The sequence below is a fragment of the Theropithecus gelada genome, chromosome 3 (genome assembly GCF_003255815.1).
Source record: "Theropithecus gelada isolate Dixy chromosome 3, Tgel_1.0, whole genome shotgun sequence".
Lineage (NCBI taxonomy): Eukaryota > Metazoa > Chordata > Mammalia > Primates > Cercopithecidae > Theropithecus > Theropithecus gelada.
Window position 1 is genome coordinate 104,933,581 of NC_037670.1, and position 24,963 is coordinate 104,958,543.

General features: G+C 41.9%; 1 protein-coding gene across 22 annotated transcripts in view; it reads left to right on the forward strand.

The window, feature by feature from the left end:
• The window catches only part of ICA1 (islet cell autoantigen 1), a 155,999-nt gene that overhangs the window by 119,793 nt on the left and 11,243 nt on the right, over positions 1 to 24,963 (forward strand). For 13 of the 22 annotated variants that reach the window (XR_003118675.1, XM_025380433.1, XM_025380429.1 and 10 more), the window contains 5 exons: positions 5,006 to 5,103; positions 7,172 to 7,224; positions 9,953 to 10,015; positions 10,118 to 10,159; positions 20,437 to 20,709. Coding sequence is in view for 21 of the 22 variants with exons in the window: in XM_025380433.1 (XP_025236218.1) it covers positions 5,006 to 5,103; positions 7,172 to 7,224; positions 9,953 to 10,015; positions 10,118 to 10,159; positions 20,437 to 20,709 (529 nt within the window). In the remaining variant the exon portion in view is untranslated. Of the gene's footprint in view, positions 1 to 5,005; positions 5,104 to 6,921; positions 7,009 to 7,171; positions 7,225 to 9,952; positions 10,016 to 10,117; positions 10,160 to 20,436; positions 20,710 to 24,963 lie in introns of all 22 variants that reach the window. The other 9 variants (XM_025380421.1, XM_025380420.1, XM_025380423.1 and 6 more) reach the window with 3 other exon arrangements.

A 24,963-nucleotide genomic window follows, 5' to 3' on the forward strand; every position in this document is an offset into this window, starting at 1 on the left:
AATTCTGTCTTGGTGATGTCCCTTGAAAATGTCCTGAAATTGATTATGGTGATGGTCGTACAACTCTGTGAATGCAGTAAGTCCTTACTTACTGTCATCAGTTGGTTCTTGGGAAACTGTGACTTTAAGCAAAACAATGTATAATGAAATCAATTTTACCATAGTCTAATTATACAAGCAGGAGTTCAGTTCTTATGATGCAACAATTTATGGTCACAAAAACATCACCAAACTTCTAAATAAAGACCCAAAACACTTCTAATATTTAACATTGAAATAAATCTAAGTTATATGTACATTTAAGAAAGTTTTTTTAAAAAAAGGTAAGATAATTCCTTACCCAATTCTTGGTGGATCAGTGAGTGACGGGAAGTCAGAGTGTTAGTGGGTTAAATTAATAAGTGTTGGCGAAGCGAAAATTCTAAGGCATTGCCTACCATCAGGCAGTTCAATCACAATCACAAATACAGTGGGCTCACCGGGTGCTTTTCTATCACAGTGTTTATTGTCATGTTTCTGTATAATTATATACTTGAAGGATTTTTTATGATAAATTTTATTTATTCATTTATTCCTTTTCCAACCTGCTTATTCCAGTTCAGGGTGGTGAATGGCGGGAGCCTATCCCAGGAACTCAGGGTACAGGATGGGAACCAGTCCTAGACAGGATGCCAGCCCGTAGCAGGTCACACCGACACACACCCCCACAGTCATTCACACTGGGACCCTGTAGAATCGCACATTCACCTGACTTATGTAGCTTTGGGATATGGGAGGAAGCTGGAGTGGAGCCAGGAGAAAACCCACTCAGATATGGGCAGAATGTGCAAACTCTCCCTGACAGTGGCCCTGGGCCAGGAAATCCTTTTTTTTTTCTCATCAACATTATAACAAAATGACATTATTCAAGGACCTACTTGCTGTGTACTACAAACAATTGAACAGTATGGTGAATTCTAAAAATGGGGTGAATTCTATGGTATTTGAATTATAGCTCAGTTAAGCTTGTGTGTATGTGTGCGTGTATGTGTGTGTGTTCCCCCTTGGTTCAAAATTCTAATATTTAATAAGTTCATGTGCTTAGTATTAATTTTGCTTGTGGTTTTATAAACCTTTTCAAATTACTCCCCTGAGCCTTTGAATTTCCTAGCTAAAGAGCTGTAGTTTTTTTAGTGTAACCTTATGTACATGCATTTATCAATCAACAAGTACACATTTAGCACCTCTCTTGAGCTGCAACAGCCAAATTGTTATAGGAATAATAGTCATAGTAGGGAGAGAGGAGCAATTGCCATAGGAATTATTAATAATAGTTTTAAATAGTTGGAACTACAGCCATTCTGTTGGGAGAAGCACAATAGTGACTTAACTGTGATTGTGGTGACAGGGAGCAACAATTGAGTCCCTGCTAATGGGCCAACAGGGGAAGGGGTTGAAAGGAGGAGTGAGTGGTTTACATTACAAAAGGATTGTCTGAGAGCTGCTCAAGTGTGGTTATGAGGGGAGGTCAGGCTGGAGACAGAAAGGATGATAACCGTGGAGCTGTCAAGGGCATCTCAGGGGTTTAGGCAAGCGCTGTGGCAGCTAGACAGGGCCAGCTGAGAGCAGACGTCCTGGCCCTGCCTAGCGTTGATTGATAAAAAGGAAACACAATGAGAAGATAATTGAGCAAACCAGGAGGCCTGGACAAGTGTTACAAAATTTAAAAGTGAGTCTTGGGAGCCATCAGAACCTTGGCTGAAAATATTTCTGGCTTCACTTTGACCAGAGTTGGACCATTTTGTGGGGGAATAGAACTACTGAAAGGCGTGTGTGTGTGTGTGTATGTGTGTGTGTGTGTGTGTGTGTACATGAATAAAATGCTGTAATTGGCAGATGGATTGAAAAGAGTACATGCTTGACATCTATTGAACTGCTTCCTCCTGGCTGCACATATACTAAACACACACGCACACGCACACGCACACACGTGCCTGACTTTCGCTGGAAGCTTTGGGGTATATAAAAAAATCATGAACATCCAGACTGCTGTCCATATTCCAGTTGTCTTATTTGTGCTGACACTGCCCTTTGTATCATTTTCCTCTCCAGTGCAGGCTGCAGCAGCCAAGGATCATGTATTGCATTTAGTTGTCATGCATTAGGGAGACAGAAAGAGCAAAAGATGATGATGGAACAAAATGGGGCAAAATGTTAAATATTGATGAATCTGGGTAAAGGAATGTCCTCCCCATTTGACCCCTGCCAACCTCCTTATCCCAGTCTCATAAGACTTGTACTCTTGCCAACTACATGGCAGCTCCAGTGGCATTCTTTTTGTTCCTCAGACAAACCAAGCTATTCCTACCTTTGAGCCGTTGACTCGGAGCTCTCTCTTCTCCCTGAGCTGCAGATGGCTGGCTCCCTCTTGTCATTTAGCTCTCAGTTGAAATGTCACTTACAAGAGAGGACATCCTGCTAACTGGAGTAATGACCCAATCACTTTCTATCCCTCTGTTTTAATTATCTGTCTAGACCCATCGCTAGCTAATAATTTTGTCTGTTGTGTTCACCGGTGTATCCAAAGAACCCCAACAGCACCTGTCTTTGGGTAGTGCTCAAAAACTATTTGTTAACTGAATTAACTGATCTAAATGCCCAGAAACAGGAGTCATTAAAAATGATGTCAGTGCCTTATGGATGTGCTTTACGCAAGAAAATGCTTCCGAACTCCAATCAGGGGACGTATACTCAGAGAAGACCTGGGTCCTACTTTAGAATATTGATGAAGGAATGCACACTTTTATATTTCAATTTTAATATTAACTTCTTAAGGTATATAAAGTCTTTTTTATATTCTCCAGTCTAATAAGCCCTTTTTAAATTATGAAATATCTATACAAATTATATTGGTTAAAAGGACCACTGTCTCTCTATATATTTACATAATATGTATATTTATACAATGATTCCAATCATACAAGTAGTGTGACTATGAAGAAAAAAAGGAAAATATATGAAAATAATCATTTTAAGGATATGGAATTATGAGTAATTTTTACTTTTTTATCAAACTTGTTGCATGTGGTTCTATTATGTTTCTAATTTAGAAAATATTTTACAGAGACAAAACATAATACAGGATAAATATGATCAAATATTCATAAAACTGAAGTGCAGTTTAGATATGGAAAGACTTTCCTGAATCTGGCATGCTTAGTGAAGCTTTACAGAAAATACTGGTAATTGATCTGCGCTTTGAAAACATTCATTGGATTAATGAGGATAAACAAATAGAGCATTTTAGGTTAAAGAAGCAGAATGAACAAAGGAAGGAAGAAACTAGCACATGGGAGACTATGAGGAGACCATCCTGATTGAAAGAAAGCTCATGTTTGGGGGATGGTAGGCTAGATCACATTTTAGAAGATCTTCAAAATTGGTCAGAGAGGTTGATATTAGAAGTGGAAAGAAATAAAGAAGTTCTTATAATAAAGAAATACGCTGGTCCTTCTCAAGAAATAAGATTCTTGAAAAGAAGGATAACATGATGGCGTGGGTGTTTTAGGAAAATTACTCTGTGCAGGGAGAGAAACAGAGCTGGCAGTTTGGAAGTGTGACACCAGTATCCATCTGGTGTCCATGGCAGACACCAAAATCAATCACAGGTCTGCTCTGCCGAGACGCAGCCTGAGAACCATCTTCACTGGCCCTCCAGTCAGCCAGTACTAATCAATCAGAATTGGCCATGAAACCTGATTGCCTCCTGTGTGTGTCAGACAAGTGAATGATAGGCAGGAGAAGGACAGGAGAAACCAGGTGAGGGCCCCAGGCTCATGACTTGGATTTTAGTAGTTCTGAGAATATAAGAAGGATAAGTATCCTGAGATGTTTCTTTCGTATTTGTAGGTTTGTATTTTTTTTTTTTTTTTTTTTTTTTGAGACGCAGTCTCGCTGTGTCTCCCAGGCTGGAGTGCGGTGGCGCGATCTCGGCTCACTGCAAGCTCCGCCTCCTGGGTTCACGCCATTCTCCCGCCTCAGCCTCCGAGTAGCTGGGACTACAGGCGCCCGCCACCACGCCCGGCTAATTTTTGTATTTTTAGTAGAGACGGGGTTTCACCGTGTTAGCCAGGATGGTCTCGATCTCCTGACCTTGTGATCCACCCGCCTCGGCCTCCCAAAGTGCTGGGATTACAGGCTTGAGCCACCGCGCCCGGCCCCGTAGGTTTGTATTTTAATTAGGGCCAGAAATAGAGATCTTTTTGTATAACTCATTATTCAGTTCTAAAAATGTTTTGCTTTTTTTTTCAGGGTCATTGTCACTGGTATACAGTTTCTAGGCACTTCCTTAAAAAAAAAAAGAAAAACTTAAATATTTAGTAAGCCTTGAAAACAGTAACTCCAACAAATGATATGCCGAAAAGAGACTCTCACCCGTTTTAATTTACAAAGATTTGGATGCACCTGCTCTGTCCACTCGTGGGAGTTAGGTTGTCAGAATATGTTAGGCCACTATTTTTGGTTTTTTAAGAAAAGGTTTTTTCTGTTATTTTTTAAAACTGGGTTTTAGATTGCAACATAGCAAACAAAATTAAAAATAAAATGAAATTGTCTCATCTCTGGTGGAGGTGGGAGGAACTTCTACTTTGTCAGTGTGTGGGCTGCGAACAGAACAGAATGTTTATCTTAACTGCCTGTTGAAGTTGAAAAATAAAGTTAGCAATAGCCAAAAGGCCGCGTTTGAATAACTTGTCTCAAAAGGGAAAACATAAATCTAGTGGCAAATCAGCTCTGCTATATATGCTACTATTTATTGGATGTGTCTGAGAACATTGTTGCTTGACCATATAAAATTTTATTTCTTCCAACTGATTGGTTCAAGGTCACCTCCCAATACCTGTAATTCAAAGTTTGGTTGCTGGGACCAATGACAGTTGAATTTTTGTGTTGATAACCTTTCTTTTCTTTTTTTGTCTCTATTTCTTCTTTTTTTTTTCTTTTCATTTTTCTGTGGCTTGTGATCAAGAGCTTACAAGACCCTATGAAAAAATTAGTTGAAAAAGAAGAGAAGAAGAAAATCACCCAGCAGGAGAGTACAGATGAGGCCATGCAGGAGCCGAGTCAGTAAGTCACAGGTTCCTTCCCTCTGCATCTTTCTTCCCACAGGTGAGAGTGACGTGGTTCTCGCTGACCGAACCTGGCTGGGCCTCAGACACAGACTCGTTGTCTTACTTCCTCACTTCTCAGAGTAGATGTATTAGCATCCCGGCCAAACCCCTTTAACACATGTTCCTGCTAGGTCGTGACTCACGTATCCCAGTAAGAGATCGGTTTCCAGGGGACCTAAAAGGGCACACTTGTGAGGAGCTGACTGGGGCAAGACAGGGCAAATGTCCCCAGCTCTCCCTGGCTCTCTGCCTGTGGCCTGAGCCCCAGCTTTGCACTTTCTCTGGTTTCTGGACCCTATCTGGTCTTTTGTCAACACTATATGCTCTTCTAGATAGGAAATCCCCTGGTTTTTCTCTCACTGAAGGAGCTTTCCTATGAAATTGCCCTGGGACACGTGCATACTAAGGCATCATCATATGAAAGTGTTGGATTTTGGCACTGTGTTTTCTACCATGCAGAATGTCTGTTTTCTTCTCTGTGAAACAGAGAACAGCTTTGAGTACAGGAAATGACTACTCCATCTCCATTTCATGCCCCTTTTCAAAGAAGGTGCCTCTTGTCATTTTAAATACTGAGATGAACTTTTCAGCATGTGTGGTGCATGGTTACCATTCTCATACAGTGAGAAGGAGGTTTAAATGTGAATCTATATCGTTTTCTGTGGAGATGTAGTAGCTTGCAGGAAAGTAGTTAATCTTTGAACTGGCTGACCTAGGAAAACAAAATGGATGCCCTTGCTTCTATTCTCTACTCCTTTTCCATACACACAAAAATTTAGATGACAGTCTTATAGTAAAATAGGCGTATACTTTTATTGTATTTCTAAATCAACTTTCAGACATATTTTTTGTCCCACAGGAAAATTTGCTGCCAATATTAGCCTTTTTAAATTTTAAAGCATATATGTACTAGGTAAATTTTTTGGTGCAGAATGACGACAAGTTCCCACTGAAGGACAGACTGTAGAATATGATCTGAATCTAGTACAATTGGCTAGTTTATGGTGAAGCAGTTTAACCCATTCCTGATGATGGTAATACTGCTAGCTATCATTTTAGTGAGCACCTGCTATGAACCAGGTACAATGCCAGGTGTTTTATTTATGTTAATTCCATCTCATGACAACCTTCAGTGATATCAAGGCTGGGATTTTCCTCATTGTGTAAAAGATGGAAGGAAGGCTCTGGAAGGTTAAGGGGCTGCCCACATACTCTTGTGTAGTAAGACGTGAGGCCTTGAGTGGGTCCCTGTACCTTCTTTTCACCATGTAAGTTCATACAATCAAAATAAAGCATTCACCTTTACTTAGAAGGGGATTACCTGGGATTTTCTTGATTTGTTTTAATTAATTCAGATTTCTCAAATACTTTAGTATTTCATTTCAAAAGCTCAAAAAGTATAACCCAGTAACTATTTAAAATGACAGTGAACATTGAACATGAATTTTGTTTAGAAATAGCAGGTGAAGATGCATCATGGTTCTAGGAAGAAGGTTCAGAGGCACCAAGTGAGTCTCAGGGCAGTGATGTGTCTTTGTGTTTAAAGAGGTGGTGAGAGTTGAGTAGGAGATGGCCAGCCTGGATTTGTGAGTGGTCCTGCCTGCAGCCTCTGTAGCTGAGCTAACCTCTGGAGGTGTCCTCTCCTATAACACTAGGAATCAGAAGAAATCAATTCTGACTGATTTTTTACAGTTTTTTTACTATTAATTTTTACTGTTTTTTTAAAGTGATGACTGTATGCATCTATCTTATTTATATCTAGCTGCCCATCTAGATATTTACAGAATATTTGCCTTGTGATGAAAGCAAATTCAGATATTAAGATGCTACAGAAAGGGACAGAAGGCCAGCAAATTGGCATGTAAATTACTATATGTTGACGCTTCTTCGTGTGTGTGTGTGTGTGTGTGTGTGTAGTGTATGTGTCTGTGTTAAAAGTGAAGTAATACTGTACTGAAAATCTGGCTGTATCATAAATATAACACTGGTAGAACTTGACGACTAAACCTCTTTTTTATTTTAAGATTAATTTCATTAGAGGAAGAAAACCAGCGCAAGGAATCCTCTAGTTTTAAGAGTAAGTTTTGATTTTTATTTAGAATTGCTTCTGAAATATTACTTAATGTTCAACAGCCAAGTCATTTTCCTTTTTGGCAAACTCCTCCTAGGCCTTTCTTCTTTTTCAACTGAGAAAAGGCTGATTTGCTTTTAGACTCAGTTCTAAATGTTCAGATATCCACGATGTCAACCCTACAGCGTTACTGAGAGAGGCTGTATATTGTGAACCAGAAAATCACATCACAGTCATGTCAGCAGCAGCTCTTCAGGGGGCAGCCACGACGGGAACTGGCAAATCGCTGTTTCTTTTCACAGCAGATTATAAGATTTCTGCTGTGACCCTGACTCGTTCTAGTTTTAATAAGATGAGGCTGCGACCTCAGGAGAGGTGGATTTGTGGTATGTGTGGGGTGGGTGGGTATTTGTCGATGTTGGAAACAGATGGGAACTGCTCACTCTGCCCTGCCAGCTGATGCCTCAGCCTGCCAGTGCCGAGCAACCCCCGGATCCCTCAGGTGAAGTGAACCTGATGTGTTAGGAGAAGGGGTCAGAGCATTGGAAGGTGGCACAGTGTGCTGTGCCGGCTCATCAGCTATTTCTGTCTCCCGCTGTTACTGCCAGTTTTTTCATTGGTCCTTCACCTCACCAAGGGGTAGAGGGTTTGATAGATGGTGGTAGAACTAATGTGATGCAGTACCAAGCACTTCACTGGCACCCAAGCTCCTTGGAGATGCGGGGGAGTGTTTTACAGGTGTTATGAAGAGAACTAAAATTACCCCAACAGTGTGTTTACCTGGCCTCCCTGGGGACATATGCACCTCTTCCTGCTTCACCCTCTGGTATGGTACCTTTCTGGAAGATAGGAGGAGGTAAAGCAGATTCTGGAACTTCCCCTCTGCTCCATTCTTCTCCTTCACCCTCTATCTTCCTTTTTATCTTTCTACCCACTTACTTCTCCTCCTATTTGCTTTTCTCCTATCTGCCTTTCAACAACAACAACAACAACAACAACAAAGACTCACTTTTTTGCCTCTAATGCTTGCTTCATGTCATCCATTCATGCATGTACACCTTCACATACAAGTACTCACACACTTGTTCATTTGTTCAACAGATGTTTATTGAGCCGCCTCTGTGCCAGGCATGGCGCTGGGCTCTGGGCATACAGTGGTGCACCAGACATAGTCAGTCCTTTCCAGGGTGAGGCTGACAGTCAAAAGGGGAAGCAGATGGTAATCTAATCATTACACAAGTAATCCAGCAGCTCCAGCTTTGGTGGGAGCTCCAAGGGAAAGGTGCGGGGCTTTGGGCACATGTGATGGAGAGGACACAACTTTTGAGGAGAATGGGAAACTGGCTAATCCAAGTGCTATGGCAAGACTTGTCAAAGCAGAAGAAATAGCCTGGGCAAAGGTTATGGGCCCAGGAGGACCTGGAGAATGTCAGAGAAACCATGCTCCAGAGCATGACGAGGAACAAGTGGCAGGAGGAGAAAGGGAGCAGCTGGGCCTGCTCTTGTTGGCCGCAGAAGAGCTCTCTGTCTATGTGGATCCAAGCCCGCCAGCCTCAGTGTACCCACAGCACGAATCACTAATGTTGTCATAGTCAAGGTAATTGGATAGGAAAACATGGGTTCTGTGGGAAAATATAAACTGCAGTTTATTATATTTGTATGCAAGTTATAAATCTATATAAATTATATATTCATACAGTATGCGACAATGCAGGGGAATCAAATTTTCTCTCGTTCCTTGTGCAGTATAATTGCTTGTGGTATTTGCATATTTTGAGATTGTAAATGTCGATCATCTTGTTTTATATATGCACAGAATAAAATCCATTATAATGAAGTATCATATTTCTTTTATTCTGTGACTTACAGAAAGACCAATGAACATATGAGCAAATCAAGTTTTAAGGTTGTTCTATTACAAACATACACACAGACACACTTTATTGTTTAGAATAGTTTTTGGTTCACAGCAAAATTAGGGTCAAAGTACAGAGATTTCCCATATATTCCTTTCCCCAACATATACATGGCCTTTCCCACTATTAACATCCTGTACCAGGTGGTATATTTGTTATAGTCAATAAACTTACATTGACATCATTATCACCCAAAGTCCATAATTTACATTAGCCTTCACTCTTGGTGTTACACATTTTGTGTGTATTACAAATGTATAATGATACGTATCTACCATTACAGGACCATACAAAATAGTTTCACTGCCCTGAGACCCCCATGTGCTCCACTATTCATCCCTTACTCCCCTCACACCCTTGGCAAACGCTGATCTTTTTACTGCCCTCATAGTTTTGTCTTTTCCAGAATGTCATATAACTGGAATCATGCAATGTGTAGCCTTTTCAGATTGACTTCTTTCACTTAGTAATCTACCTTTGCATTTTAGCCAGGCCCATGTGGCTAAAGTTCATTAGCATCATCAAGTAATAGTTACTTAAGTCACACACTTGTCCATGGAAGGAGAATTGTTAGATCAATGTCGTATGATTTTCAGGTTGTCTGCCAAACAAAGCAAAGATTCAGGGCTGTTAATTCAGCATTCTCTGAGAGCCAGTAGCAGGAGTCCAGTGTAATCTGAGGACCCCTGCTTCTGCCTGAGTGAGTTTGTGGATCCCATTTCTTCCTGAGGCTGTGCATTTACCTTACACTGCAATAGCATATGAACATGCACACCATTTCGAGTTGTTGGTAACCAGTTGCACATGTTATATTACAGCTGAAGATGGAAAAAGTATTTTATCTGCCTTAGACAAAAGCGCTACACATACTGCAGGCTCAGGTAATCTAGATTAAGGAAAACTACTCAATTTTAATTATTTGACTCAAACTCCTCACAAAATGAAACTAACTCATAATTTGTTTTCTTTCCTCTCCTCTAAAGGACCCATAGATGAACTGTTAGACATGAAACCTGAGGAAGGTGGTAAGATTTATGTGTTTCTTGGGATTATGATTTGTTTGGTGTTTTTTTTTTTTTTTTTTTTGAGGCGGAGTCTTGCTCTGTCGCCCAGGCTGGAGTGCAGTGGCCGGCTGTCAGCTCACTGCAAGCTCCACCTCCCGGGTTTACGCCATTCTCCTGCCTCAGCTTCCCGAGTAGCTGGGACTACGTTTGATTTTTTAAATTACTCTTTTGCATGTAAGAAAATGTAATCTTATTCTTTTTAATAGCTTTGCATTCCAAAGCAAAGTTTCTTGGGTGACAGTCTTTATAAATGACCTTAAATATGCCCAAGCACAAATTAGTATGGGGGATCTATCATCATTGGTATAATGAATTTCATAATGTTCAAACTACTGTAGCTAAAAGTTATGTCAGGGGTCACATGCTATAGTAGAAAAAACATGGCTTTCAGAATCACACGTGGATTTAAAAACTGGTTTTACCATAAATGGCCTGTATTTTAAGTGATTTGTTTCATACTTAAACTCTCTAAGCCTCAGTTGTTCTCATTAGTAAAATGGAAACAATAGCAACAGCCTTGGTGGTTTATTGTCAGAATTGGAGATCGTGTGTAAGAGGTACTTGATGGCCTCTAACACAGGGTTGTGTCAAATGGTCATGAGTTGAGATAGTAGGACTAGTAATGTTTTCTGGGTGGTTTACTGTGCTAACTCTCTACTGACCCTTAGGTAGATGCAGAGGGAGAGTTTGCTTAGTTAAGTCCCACACCCGAATATACCAAACCTAAAATCACTTACAAAATAATCTCCCAAAAGAGAATCCAGAACCATGGATTTGAGTGAGACATGTATAGTGTTAAGTAATCCTAAGACATGGAGAGGGTTCAGCCTAGTTATAGCCTTAGCTCACCATCTGACCAAGGGTTTCTTTTTAATGATGTACCAAGAATCCAAAATACCCCCGAAATTTGGAGCCAAACTCCACAGCCTCCTATGTCCTGGTGGCTGTCATGCAGCCTCCCCTGGCTTTACAGGTTTCTCACAGGACTACAGATTGGCTGAGGTCATCCTGCAGGCCCCAGTCAACCAGGGCAGACAACTCAGTTCAGCCTGGGCTTGATGTTGATTTAATTTACAGAGTGTACGAGGAAGAGAGTTTCTGGAAGACAGAGGATATTGGTTAAAGTTTTTTCAAAAGTGGAAAGGCACCACACCTCTAGCATTAAGTTTTCACGGTTTAGGGATATAAACTTGAGGACAGATACCTGCTTTCCCTATTACTGTCTTATGACATGTAGAATACTATACAGTATTGTGTGAATATCCATGCATGTTTTATCAAAATGACTAATCATTTGTAAACATTGAAATCATACCAGGTAGTGGAAGTAATAAGCAGCTAATGTAGATTGCTATACATGGTGTCCATTTTTGTAAAACATTTTCCTCCTTGGCTTAAGAACACACTACTTTGATAGAATAAAGGCATCTTTTACAAATTATTCTTTGGCAGAGATAAATATTTTATTCTTACCAAAATTAGGTAAAGACAATAATAGAACAAGCCTAGGTACCCACCACCCAGTTTCAACAAGTCTTACCAGTTCAGAAATGTATTTATAATCCTTCACGTGCTTTAACTTACTTTGATAGGAAGGCTGTTATTCCTCTCGTTCCCAACATCTTGTTTATATAATTTGCTCTTTGCTTTTATTATCACCTTCTTTAATTTTATCATTTTAATGTTTGAATTTGACTAGGTAGTACATTCACATTGGGACAAAAGCCGACTTATAATAAAAAAAAATACACAGTAAAAGAATCCTCACTCTCTTTCCTCTTCCTTAACCCCCTCCCTATTCTGATACTTCCATCCCCCAGTATATCTTGGTGTTTCTTTACCCAGACACAGCAAATACGAGTCTGTATTTTGTTTCCCTCTTTCTTAAAAAAGAAGAAAAAAAAAGGTTCTTGGCTTTAGAATTTAATTTTCTTTAACTCAGCAGTAAAGGTACAACCCTAACCCAGTGGTCATGCATTTCTTCAGAGAATTAAATCAGAAATGCCGCTGCCTGCGATAGATGCTTACTTTTATAAACTTCCTCAAAAGCATGTGCCAGATATGTTGGAATGAGATTGACACTTGACACTTGTCTACTTATTTAAAACAGCTTTCATATCTCATTGGTTTATAGTTACGATCTTTGTTAGTTTTGTAGACTAGCAGTCCATACCCCTTTTTTTGAGCACTCTATGTAATTCTAAAGATAGAGATATTAATGTGCTGGTCCCTTAAAATGTGTGGTTGTTCTCACGTAGAAGTATTGGTTTGCACATTGTCTCAGTTAAAGGCAATGTCACATAATTTCTCTTTTCTCTTTCTCACTACCAACCCACACAGCCCTTCTTCAGGCATGAGCAGTGCTGCCCCACTGTCTGCCTCCGCTTCTATGTTGTCGATCCATAGGGTAGCATCGGCTTAAATATTAACATGGTCTGTAGAATAAAAATATTCTGTCAGTGCACAGAAAACTTGTGGTGACTGAAGAAAAGAACACTCATTAATTTGTTGACTTCAAAATGTGTGCCCTTTGGAAAACTGCCGGAAGGCCCAAATCCTGAATTAAAATACTGATTACAATATGCACAACATTAAACAGTCAAGAAATAAAAAGAGCTTAATCCAGGGATGACTGACTTTATAGGACTTGGGGGCGATAAGCTCTAGCACCCTGCTGCTTGGGGGCCGGTTCACTCCCAGTGGTAATTCTGTTAGACAAGTAATGGCTAAACCGTGGTACAATGTTATCAAAAAGCAGACCGCTCGTGACAACAGCAACGATTCTCAAAGAGCCATTGCCCAGAAAATCACTCCCATTCAGTGTCATAATGACATTGGCTTTCTCCTACTAAATAGCTAATGTGATGGAAAACCAATATTTGACCACAGTTTATAAAACTGTTTTAAGTAAAAAAGTGACATTTTGAGCCACGTGAAAGTGCTCTCAAATTGCCTTATGACCACATGTGGCAATCTGACCTCAATTTGTTAATTATAACATGGAGAAGTCTTTGTGTTTCCCAAAATCGGGCCAAGAAAAATGAATAGCAGATACCTGAACAAAAAAGTGGTATTACAAGGCAGAAGAAAGTTCAATGAATTCAATTCACCTAAGTCTCATAAGTTGGCCTTACCCAAAAGATCCCTCTCTAGAATAAGACTGAGCCAATTAAAACAATTTTAATTCTCTATATTCTAAATAAAATGTTTATCTCCTGCTACTTCCTTGGTTACTACTTCTAGACTTATGATTCTAAATTGTGGTTGCATGTCAGAATAATAGCTCATTCAACAGCTACCACAGGTGGGGGTGAAAACTTTTAGCCCACAGCAATCATACATGTTTACTTCTGAGTTCCTCCTGAGTCACTCAGAATTGCCTCCTGCAGTTATCCATATATTACCGACTAGGGATCTGACTGCTTCCTTGCGTACAAAGTGGCGAGTACTAATAAGCACCTTCTCTTTTCTCATAAACTTTCCCTCCTCTCAGTCTTCCTCAGCACCCTGGGATGCACTGTGGGCTTGGATACATTTTTTTTTTTTTAACCAAATACTGTTCTTAGCTGATCACCCGGTAGCCTGTAGTGCTCTCTATAGATTTACCTTTTTAAAGATTGCTATAAAGATTCTGACTGGGGGCGGTGGCTCACACCTGTAATCCCCAGCACTTTGGGAGGCCACAATGGTTGGATCACTTGAGGTCAAGAGTTTGAGACCAGACTGACCAACTTAATGAAACCTTGTCTCTACTAAAAATCCAAAAATTAGCCAGGCGTGGTGATGGGCATTTGTAATCCCAGCTACTCTGGAGGCTAAGGCAGAAGAATCACTTGAACCCAGGAGGCAGAAGTTGCAGTGAACCAAGATCGTACCACTGCACTCCAGCCTGGGCAACAGAGTGACACTCTGTCTCAAAAAAAAAAAAAAAAAAAAAAATCTGTAAAGATTCTATAAATATTTATCCCTGCCCTAAGTTTTATGTTTTTCAGTAAGATTACTTGTCTCCTAAGATCTACTGCTGAAATGGAGTAGTAAGCTTGGGGATCATGAGCAAGAATTTTTTTTAGTGCCTACTTAGGGTCCAGTACTGTTGGTTTGTTGTTTGTTTTTTGTTTTGTTTTGTTTTTCGGAGAGTAGGAGTAGCTTTTCCTCTATCTGTTCTTTTTATAATCCATATCATTTTTCATCAGGGAAGTTCTTAGAAGCAGTGTTCTTGAGTTCCAAACAAGTACAGTTTGTTATAACATAGAATATGTTTTTCTTGTTAGCCATTTTCGTAAGGTGTTTTCCTCCCTATCTTCCCCGTACTCTCTTTGGGTGATGTGAGGATAGTGTTAGTGTTTGGGGTTTTTCATCTATATTGCAAGCGTGTGGCCTTTACGATTAGTCATAATGTCGAGAGTGGGGATGGGGGAGAAAACCAGAGAGATGGAGTCTTCCTGTTTCACACGCAGATGAAGGTAAATTAAGTGACATTTATCTGCCAGCTTTCCTGTGCTCTCGTTTTTGGTCTATGTAGTTATGTTTCCTTCCATCTTCTATGTTCTAATTTATGCTGAGGTCATGAAACTCAGTATGAGTTCAAAAATACCACCTGAGTGAGCTGTCACCAATTTCCCACACTGCGTCTGAACTTAGAAGAGCTTCCTCTCTATGTGAGTTTTCACACAGATATTGCTCATTGGTTCAGGATCAGTTCTCCCAGGGAATGTTCTCCCAGGAGCATAGGGTTTTGATTTTTGAAAACTTGTGCAGTACAGAGCAAACATGCTGAGTGGATCTGTCATCTCAGCCTTTCTGCCATGGTGCCTGCATGGTGCCTGGCTGCCAGCGGAGCCATCAGACCTTAGAAACCCTCAACACTTTACAAAAGCTTAAATATTAATTTATACATGAGATCCTTAATAGGTTCTGAAGTAACAGCAGAGTGCTGCAGTGAGAAAACACCTTGACCTGTGCGTCAGGGTCCCTAGCAAGATTGTCTGTAACTAATAAATTTTGTGTCATTGGGTAGGTTATTTAACCTGGGTGTCTTTTTCCTTATCTGTAAAGTGAGTTAGAGGAGATGATCTCTAAGATTCCTATTGGTTGCAAAAAAAAAAGTATGATTTTTCTCATTGGGACAAACCATCCGGTTCCCAGAATATGTTTGGGCAATGGCAAGTAGAGAAGTTCTGCCGAATTGAATGAAGGCTTTTCAGATGGCTGTGTGGATGAATGGCTGAAAGGGCTGCATTCGTGCTTGACTGTAGAGGTCCTGAATACCACTAGACAGAGTGTTACTTTACCCTGTAGTCGGGGAGCCATTGAAGGCCTTTGAGTAAGTGAGTAATCTCACAGCCAGCTTGTCTAACTTTGCTTTCTGTTGCTTATAACAGAATACTGGCAACTGGATAATTTATAAAGAAAAGGGTTCATGCCTGTAATCCTAGCACTTTGGGAGATCAACGCAGGAGGATCACTTGAGACCAAGAGGGCAACAAAGTGAAACCCTATCTCTACAAAAGTTTTAAAAGTTAGCCAGGCATGGTGGCATGTGCCTGTAGTCCCAGCTACTCGGAAGGCACTCCAGCCTGGAGTGCCATGGTTGCACCACTGCTCTCCAGCCTGGATGACAGAGTGAGACTCCGCAAAGAAAAAGAAAAGAAAAGAAAGAAATTGAATTTATTTCTTAGAGTTATAGGGGCTAAAAAGTCCAGTTCCAAAGGGACACACCTGGTGAGGGCCTTTTTGCTGGTGGGGACTCTGCTGAGTCCCAAGGCAGCTTAGGGCATCATCACATGGTGAGGGGGCTGAGTGTGCTCCCTCAGGTCTGTCTTCCTCTTCTTATAAAAGCCACCAGTCCCACTCCCATGATAATCCATTAATTCATTAATCCATGAATGGGTTAACCCATATGTGAAGGCAGAGCCCTCATGACCTAATCACCTCTTAAAGGCCCCACCTCTCAATGCTGCCACACTAGGGATTAAATATAAGCCTGAGCTTTGGAGGGGACAGATATGCAAACCATAACACATGCTAAGCAAAGATACACAGTAAGGGAGTGTCCCTCTATGGAGCACCAGCAGCTTCACCAATGGGCAAACCCAGAAGGGCTCCCAGACAGGAATTTGTCTTTGGAGTTCCAGAAAGAACTTGGAATTGGAGGTAGAGATTGGAGAACCTTCTGAGGTGACGTTGGAACCCTAAGAATAGGAAAGATCTTCTATAGAGAATGTAGGGAAGGTATGATGGTTTGGGATGAAACCTTAAGGGCAGCCAGAGTAGGAGGAGGCAGTGGAGAAGGTACTGTCAGGGAGATGGCGGTCATCCAAGAGAGCCGCCTCATGGGAACTCCCAGGAGATGGCAGCATTTCCAGGCCAGGCAGTGGTACAAATGATGCTGTACAGGTCAAGGCTTGGGAAAAGAGCATTGGAATTGGCAATGAGGATCTCACTGCTGACCTTCAAGAGAGCTACTTCAGTGTAGGGTGGGGGCAGGAACTTAATTACAAGCAGCTGAGAAAAGAGTAGAGCCAAAGTAGAATATGTGGTTGTAGAAGGAAGAAGAAACCAGAACAGTAACTTGAAAGTGCGAGGGGACGGTGGAGAGCAACATCAAGTGAAGGCTGATTATTGTTGAGATAGGCACACGTCTCCTGTGGCTAGGGGAAGGAAGCATTGGAGAATGAAAGACTAAAGATGCTGGATCTGAATAATGGTGGGAACACAGCAGGCTTCAGGAAGAAGGGGAGGGTACAGAGAGGGCTCATGTTAGAAAGGAGAGGCAATGCCTGCAAGTTCATGGAGTTGGAGACAGGTGAGGATGTGAGTACGTCATGTCTGTTGGCTCTTATTTTTGCAGCAGTGTCTGTGGTTGGGTTATCTGATAAGAAAGTAAACCTGGAGACTTAAGAGCCTGCAAGAGAGTGAAGGGAGCTTGGAGTAGCATCTGTGGGTTTGGCACCTGAGAGATCCTCAGCCCTTGTTCATCCTTTAAGACAAAAGCAGGAGTGGGGCACCATAACCCAGAAGCAATCCACGTCTGCATGGGTGGAAGCCCTGACTCCAGTTGGGAGTTTCTTACTAGAGTTTCTCCCGAAGAGCTTATCACATCTCTGCATGTGTCTCCATTTTCTCTCAGTTGACTTGAATTTTTTTCAAAGAAAATGACAGCATGATTCTCAAAAGCCAACTGACTATAGAGTTATTTCTCAAGTCTCAACTTGTGTGGTTACAGACCTGAACCTGTCCTTTTCTACTTGTAATTAGATTTTTCTTATGAGATATGTGTAATAATTTTAAGCATCTTAATTATCAGTACAATAATTGGGAGGTTTTTGTATTTTATGGTTCAAGTCAGTGCCAGTTTCATTGCTTTTAGCTAAGTGGTGAGTTCTCTTAAAAGAGAAAATGTGCACTATGTAGCCTGTTAACTGTTGAATAACCAGGAAGCTAAATAAAAGGCTAAATTCAGTAGTAGACCTCAGTGTAGGCAGAATCTGTATTTAGAACTGGCTGTGGGCAATATCCTCACCAAGGGTCCTTTTCTCTTTTTGGTCACTAAAAAGTTTGAGTTGAATAGGATATGGTATTAATAAAAAGTTTTCTGATTGCAAGTGATAGAAAAACCCTATTTGAAATAGTTTAGGTTTAAATTTTTAAAAACAAAAAAGAATGTATTGATCCATGTAGTGGGGACACTCAATTGTGGATTGGCTTCAAGCAAGGCTGGATCCAGGGGCTTAGACAGTTTTGTCTTTCTCCACCTCTTCAGGCTGTTTCCCTCTATGTGTTGACTTCATTATCACTGGAAGCCTGAAATTTGCATCTTTAGAGATTGGAATCCCAAAGAAAGGGAGGCCCTCTTCCATTAAGTTTCTATATACCAAATTCAGGGAGGTGTCTGACATGTGTCCACCCCTGAGCCAGTCACCACGGCCTAGGGGATGGAGGACTCTGGCCAGCCTTGCCACTCATTCACTGGGGTGGAGGGTAATGAGTCATTTCCAGTGGCATCTCACCAGGATCACATGGAGAAGGCATTTTCCCAAAGGGAAGACTGAAGAAGCAGAGGGAAGGGATGCTGAGTTAGCAAAAACCACCAAAGTCCATTATAAACACCATAGCACAAAACCTAAACAATAAAAACAAAGATGGAGCTGTTACAGTCTGTGGTTATTTTTAGAAGGCTTACAGTTTATTATTTGTTGTTGCTAATGTTAGTAATGATCTTCCCTGGACAGACATCTAGGATTTGACTTAGTGGAGGGCTGTACAAAGCAACTGTAGGAGGAACATACGTCATTTCCAAGGTGCATTTGAAATTATCTGCTTCTCCAGGGTCTACACATTGACTTGACTTGGTTTCAATAAAACAGGTTTGGTTCAGTAATTATCTGGTTTCAGTCAGGGCAAAAAGTAAACTGTAAGAAAGGGTTTGGGCATTCCAGTCCCACCTGAAAGTAGGAAGTGTAGAGTTTTGTAATGTTAATAATCATTAAAAGGGTGATGCTGGGGAGGGGAGCATGCATAGATACAGGTGTTGATGGATGCATCCTGAGCTGCGAAGGTTGCTTTCCTTTCCTTTAGCTCCTGCCTTCATCAACACAGGTGGGCCACCTGCCTGACCTTACAGTCCTGCCTCGCCCACCACGTGCAGGCTCAAGTGGTTCCTGAACAGCCCTGTTAATATCACACTGTCTCAGAAGCCTGTTTAAAATGCCATTTTCCCCATCTTCTCACCCACAACACCTACAGGCTATGTCTTAGTGAGAATTTCTGTGATAAGACAAACAATAAGAATGCTTACCTTAGACAGTTGTCCGACTAAAATGATGTTTTGCCACTATTTTTAAACCACAGTGACATGAGAGTGACTAGATTCTTCCCCTCCCTGATTTATAGCCTGTCTGCTCAGCACATCAGAAATCCCCTTCATCTTTAGATCTTTATGTAAAGTGTGATTGAAAATAGATCCAGTAAAGCCAACACAGAGAACTTAAAAAAAAAAAAAAAAAAAAAAAAAGGCTTTACTTACTAATTATCTTATATATTTGAAGAAAACCTGGTCATCTCATTTAATATGACCATATCAGAATTGCAGCATGGCTCAGAAAAAAAAATATTAAACATGATTTTTTTCTTCTCTTTATGAATTAACAACAAAAATGTTTATAGTTTCCAAGTGGCAATTAGATACCACCACAAAGCCACAGTTGATAATACTATCTGTCTTTGGTTCTCAAAATATGTAATAAACCCAATGAAAGGACTTGGTGTAAGATTTCTGATAGTAATGCTGCTTGTATTCAATATTCAGTATTCTGCCAATGTTCGTAATGTAAGGATGGCTGTCTTCTTTAAGGCCTTCCTTCTGAAAAGGCAGTTAGGTTTAAGGTGTATTTCTTTTGGTCTTCCTGACAACACCAAGGTGGCCCTTATTAACATGATAACCTTATGGATGAGCAAACAGAGTCTCAAGGGTGTCTAAGGGTTTTACTGAAGTCACACAGCAGGGAAGGGGTGGACCTGAGGCTTCGCCTCTGATCTGGTGCTCACTTCAACTCCCCCAGAACTGTGTCTCTAGCCTGTGAAGCTCCCTGACCCGCAGCCTCTTTCCCTTTTATTTTATTGCTGCAAAAGGTACTCAGGCAAACCAGACCCACTTTTCCTTTGCTTCATGCAATGGAGTTTCAGCAAAGTGGGAAGGAAGTAAGGATGCCTCTCTTGGGCATTGTTGAGCTTCTGGACATCCTCCCCTTCCCTGTCGTGCCCTGGACCAGGGAGTGGTGAAGGTTCTTTCCCCATCCTGGGTGGTAGGACAGGCTGCCACATGGTGTGTTGCTGTTCCAGCCAGGCAATGTGTATTGAGGGCTTGCGTGGGAAGATTTGGGAAGCTATACAAACAAGGAACTAAGATCTCCAACACGTTTTCAATCTTGGCTTTGTTTCATATCTGAGAAATGTTTTGGCAAATTTGCTTTTATATTAAAGAAAAAGCAAAACCCTAGAGTCTGATGCCCAGAAACTGAACTTGCTTTGGAGGACAGGGGACAAGGGAACATGGGATTAGAAATTTAATTCTATAAACTCTTAAGAGAGACTATAATAATGGCATGAACTTATATTTTGATGACCTTTTTCTTAAATCCAGCCATCACCCAGTCTCCCCCTTCGCAGCCCCCACAGCATTGATTCCTGAGGGCTTGAGCCCTCCGTGGTGATGTTTTGTTCTCTGTTACTTCAATCAGCTTGCCTGGGACCAGTGGCAGGGACCCCGGAACCCGAAGGTGCTGACAAAGATGACCTGCTGCTGTTGAGTGAGATCTTCAATGCTTCCTCCCTGGAAGAGGGCGAGTTCAGCAAAGAGTGGGCCGCGGTGTTTGGGGACGGCCAAGTGAAGGAGCCAGCAGCGCCCACTATGGCCCTGGGAGAGCCAGACCCCAAGCCCCAGACAGGCTCAGGTTTCCTTCCTTCGCAGCTTTTAGACCAAAATATGAAAGACTTACAGGCCTCGCTACAAGGTAGGTATGGTGGGGATCGAAATGGGGTTTTTTGTTTGTTCATTCTTTTTATTTTCAATCCAAAAGCACATTTCTTCCTTCTTTGTGTTTTTTAATGTTTTCTCTATTTTTATTGACTTTTAAACTGGAGACTCAGAATCACATTCCAACTTTATGTTGCAGGGTTTAAAATACATTCCTTTTCATAATTCTCCCCCTGTGTTAACATCAAAGGTTAGAGGAGTGGTTCTAAATCATATTGTCATCCTTGGATTTTAGACGACTTGTGGCATACTTGAGAGGATCAAACTGCTTTCATGGTCAAGGCCCTGTTGACTTGGCCACTCCACCCTGAGTTCTCCACGTTCCCATAAGCATGCCCTCTTCCTGGGTGCTGACTGACATTGCACGGGGCTTCTTCACTGTTTTTGCAGATTAAGTTTTATCTTGCACTTCTGCTCCCCTTCTGTTCTGATCCACCTCTCCCCTGAGGACCCCCAACTAGCTCCGCTCTTGTGGTTCTGCCCGAAACACAGGGCCAAACAGTACCTCCTCAGCCACAGAAAAAATAAGAGTCTCCACACTGATCAGAAGTGGTTTGTCAGGCCAGGCATGGTGGCTCATGCCTGTAATCCCAGCACTTTGGGAGGCCAAGGTGAGTGGATCACTTGAGGTCAGGAGTTCGAGAGCAAGCAGCCTGGCCAACAATGGTGGAAGCCCGTCTCTACTAAAAGTACAAAAAAAAAAAAAAAAAATAGCCAGGCATGATGGCACACGCCTGTACTCCCAAATCCCAGTTACTCAGGAGGCTGAGGCAAGAGAATCGCTTGAACCCAGGAGGCAAAGATTGTAATAAGCCAAGATCTTGCCACTCTACTCCAGCCTGGGCAACACAGTGAGACTCTCTGGAAAAAAAAATGCTGGGGGGGGGGGGGTTGTCAACATCAGTAAGGGTTCAAGGTACACCAACAAGTGCTGGCTGAGAATTGCTAGCACTGGAACACATTGGTTTACAGGGCGAAGTCTGAAACTCAGGTTGAAATTCAAATTTTTAAGTTTGAGTTTCTAAACACACAAAGGAAACCATTTTTTAGTATTTCAACACTTTTTCCTTCTTTCATGTGACTTTAATTGTAAAACAGGAATCACTTAAGAAATTCTCAAATTCTTTTGGTTTTTCTATGAATTTAGGCTGTCTCCCTAATAAACAACATGTTTATCTGGCACTTAAAGCTAAGAACAAAACGGTAAAGCTGGAACGATTAAGTAATTATGGGCTATTAAAACCTCAGGTCTTTGGAGATGAGATCATGGACACAAGAGTTGGTGGGCAAGACCAAAAAAAAGTCTCTTTTTTTTTTTTTTAAATGAAATACATGACTCCTTTTATCTTCCTTTTTTTTGTCTTGTTTCGTAGCCATTTCATTTATTTGCAGTAATGGAGGTAGAGAGAGCAGGGATAAATGAAATCCAAAAATGTTTCTCCACCCTGAGTTTCACCCCAGGTTTCACCACCTCATTCACGGGAGCTGCAAATGAATAAGGCTGCCAACTGACTAGAGTTTCATCCCCACCCACCTGTGGTGGAGGTGCTAACAAGCCCTGAGAGAGTCAAGGCAGAGCCCAGATCCTCAAGTGATATCTTAGGGCTACTGAGGTGTGTTGCAGAACGAACCTCACTCAGATCCTCAGCTTTGGAAACACAAGAGCCCCTACTACCCAGAGGGAATGGCTGGGACTATTGTCCTGCCTAGCCAGGGTGACTGAGTGTCAGTCATTGTAAGAGCCCATGCACACACATCCGCAGACAGCCAAGAAGTCAGAGCTCCACGCCCACTTCCTGAGCAGGCAAAGCGAGAGAGGCTCATCTCAGTGCCCACAGTGGGGCTGCCAGACGATGCCTGAGAGCTATGACAAGGGCAGCGGCCACCGGGAATTGCACTTCAGCCTTGCCCCATATACATGGGAAAGGCACCAAACCACATTGAGGTCTAAGGAGGGAGGTGTTCTGAGAGGGAGAGAGAAACACAAGCTCATGCTACGGAAAGAGAAACAGGAACTGCAAAGGGAGGCCATTTGTTACTCAGGCCAACAAAATCTCATTTGAGGTTGCCATCCTACTAGCACTTTAGCAAGTCTCTCATTCATTCAACAAATATTTACTGGGCCCCACTGTGTGCCAGGGGCTGGGAATTCAGCTGAGGACAAAACAGACAAGGCTGTCTGCTGTCCTGGAACTCACACTGTAACAGGATGCAGATAGGCAGAGAATAATAAGCATAATAATAAGCAAATCGCACAGTAGGCTAGAAAGTGATCAATGTTAGGGAGAAAAGGAAAAAGTAGAGCCTGGGGATAATGGAGTGTTGGGACTGTCAGGGTAGTAGGTCAGGCTGCACAACTGAATAGGTTCTTACTGGGAAGATGAGATCTGAGCAGAGACTTGCAGGAGGTGAGAATGAACCATGTGGAGCTCTGGGCAGACGGAACAACCTGTGCCAATGCCTAAGGTGAGGACATGCCTGGTACAGTGAAGGGTCTTCAGGAAGGGCACTTGGCTGGAGCCAACTAAGCAAGGGGGAGGGATGCTCAGAGGATGCAGAGGCGGAGGCCAGGCCATACAGGGACTCATAGCTGTTGGAAGAACTTAGACCTTTTTTCAGCCCGAGTAAAACTGGGAGCCGTCACAGCATGTTGAGCCACAGAGTAACATGATCTGATTTCCTATTTAAAAGGGTCATTCTGTCCGCTAAAAGTTTTATTTCCTCTGCTGGGATTCTATCAAGGTCAGTATTAAAGGAGTTACCACCCAGGCACAGTGGCTCACGCCTGTAATCCCAGCACTTTAGGAGGCCAAGGTGGGCAGATGGCTTGAGGTCAGGAGTTTGAGAGCAGCCGGGCCAACATGGTGAAATCCTGTCTCTACTAAAAATACAAAAATTAGCTGGGTATGGTGGTGCACACCTGTAGGTCCAGCTACTCAGGAGGCTGAGGCAGGAGAATCATTTGAACCTAGGAGGCAGAAGTTGCAGTGAGCTGAGATCATGCCACTACACTCCAGTCTGGGTGACAGAGTGAGTGAGATTCTGTCTCTAAAAAAAAAAAAAAAAAAAAAAGCTGAGTTAACTTGTAACTACTGTACTATTTCCTTTGCATGCAAACAGCTGCCAACTGAATACCTACAGAATTGAAATGATAGGAGGGAAAAATGCCAAACCTAGGTGGTTGAAATAAGCAGCCCATTCAGCTTCTGCCACACTTACAGATTCCCAGCAGCTGCTCCCAGTTCAGGGATCCTTGATCCTTCAACACATGTTTGTTACAAATGAAGGATGGACATTCTGCTTCCATAACTGATCCTATTGTCAAATTTTGCCTTCTATGTTTCTATCAGGACCCTCAGTCCCCTCAAAAAGAGGAAAGGATGAATGTTAACTTGAGATTTTTTTTTTCACTGCATCCATGGCCTAGAAAATCTACCTGTACATGGCTGGGCATGGTGGCTCACGCCTGAAATCCCAGCACTTTGGGAGGCCAAAGCGGGCGGATCATGAGGTCAAGAGGTCTAGACCATCCTGGCCAACATGGTGAAACCCTGTCTCTACTGAAAATACAAAAATTAGCTGGGAGTGGTGGCACGCGCCTGTAGTCCCAGCTACTCGAGAGGCTGAGGCGGGAGAATCACTTGAACCCGAGAAGCAGAGTGAGCAGAGATCACACCACTGCAATCCAGCCTGGGCAATAGAAGGAGACTCTGTCTATTAAAAAAAAAAAAAAATCTACCTATGCACATGAATAGTTATATATAATAGTTTAATAATTATTATTCAACATTGGCCACCCTATATTGAAACTGCTTCCTGTGATCAACCAGATAATCTCAAAGACCTATTTCAATAAACCACTTAAATGACTAAGTAGTCAAACTAAACACAGAGTAGAAAATCTCACTGGGTTGGCCAAGTACTGTGGCTCACACCTGTAATCCTAGCACTTTGGAAGGCTGAGGCAGGAGGATTGCTTGAGGCCAGAAGTTTGAGACCATCCTGGGCAATATAGTGAGTCGCCATCTCTACAAAAAGTAAAAAATAAAAAAATTTCTTTTTAAGTAGCTGAGCATGCTGGCGCATGCCTCTAGTCCTAGCTACTTGGGGGGCTGCGGTGAGAGGATTGCTTGAGCCTGGAAGGTGGAGGTTTCAGTGAGCTGTGATCATGCCACTGCACTCTGGCCTGGGCAACACAGTGAGACCCTGTATCAAAAAAATATGAAGACTA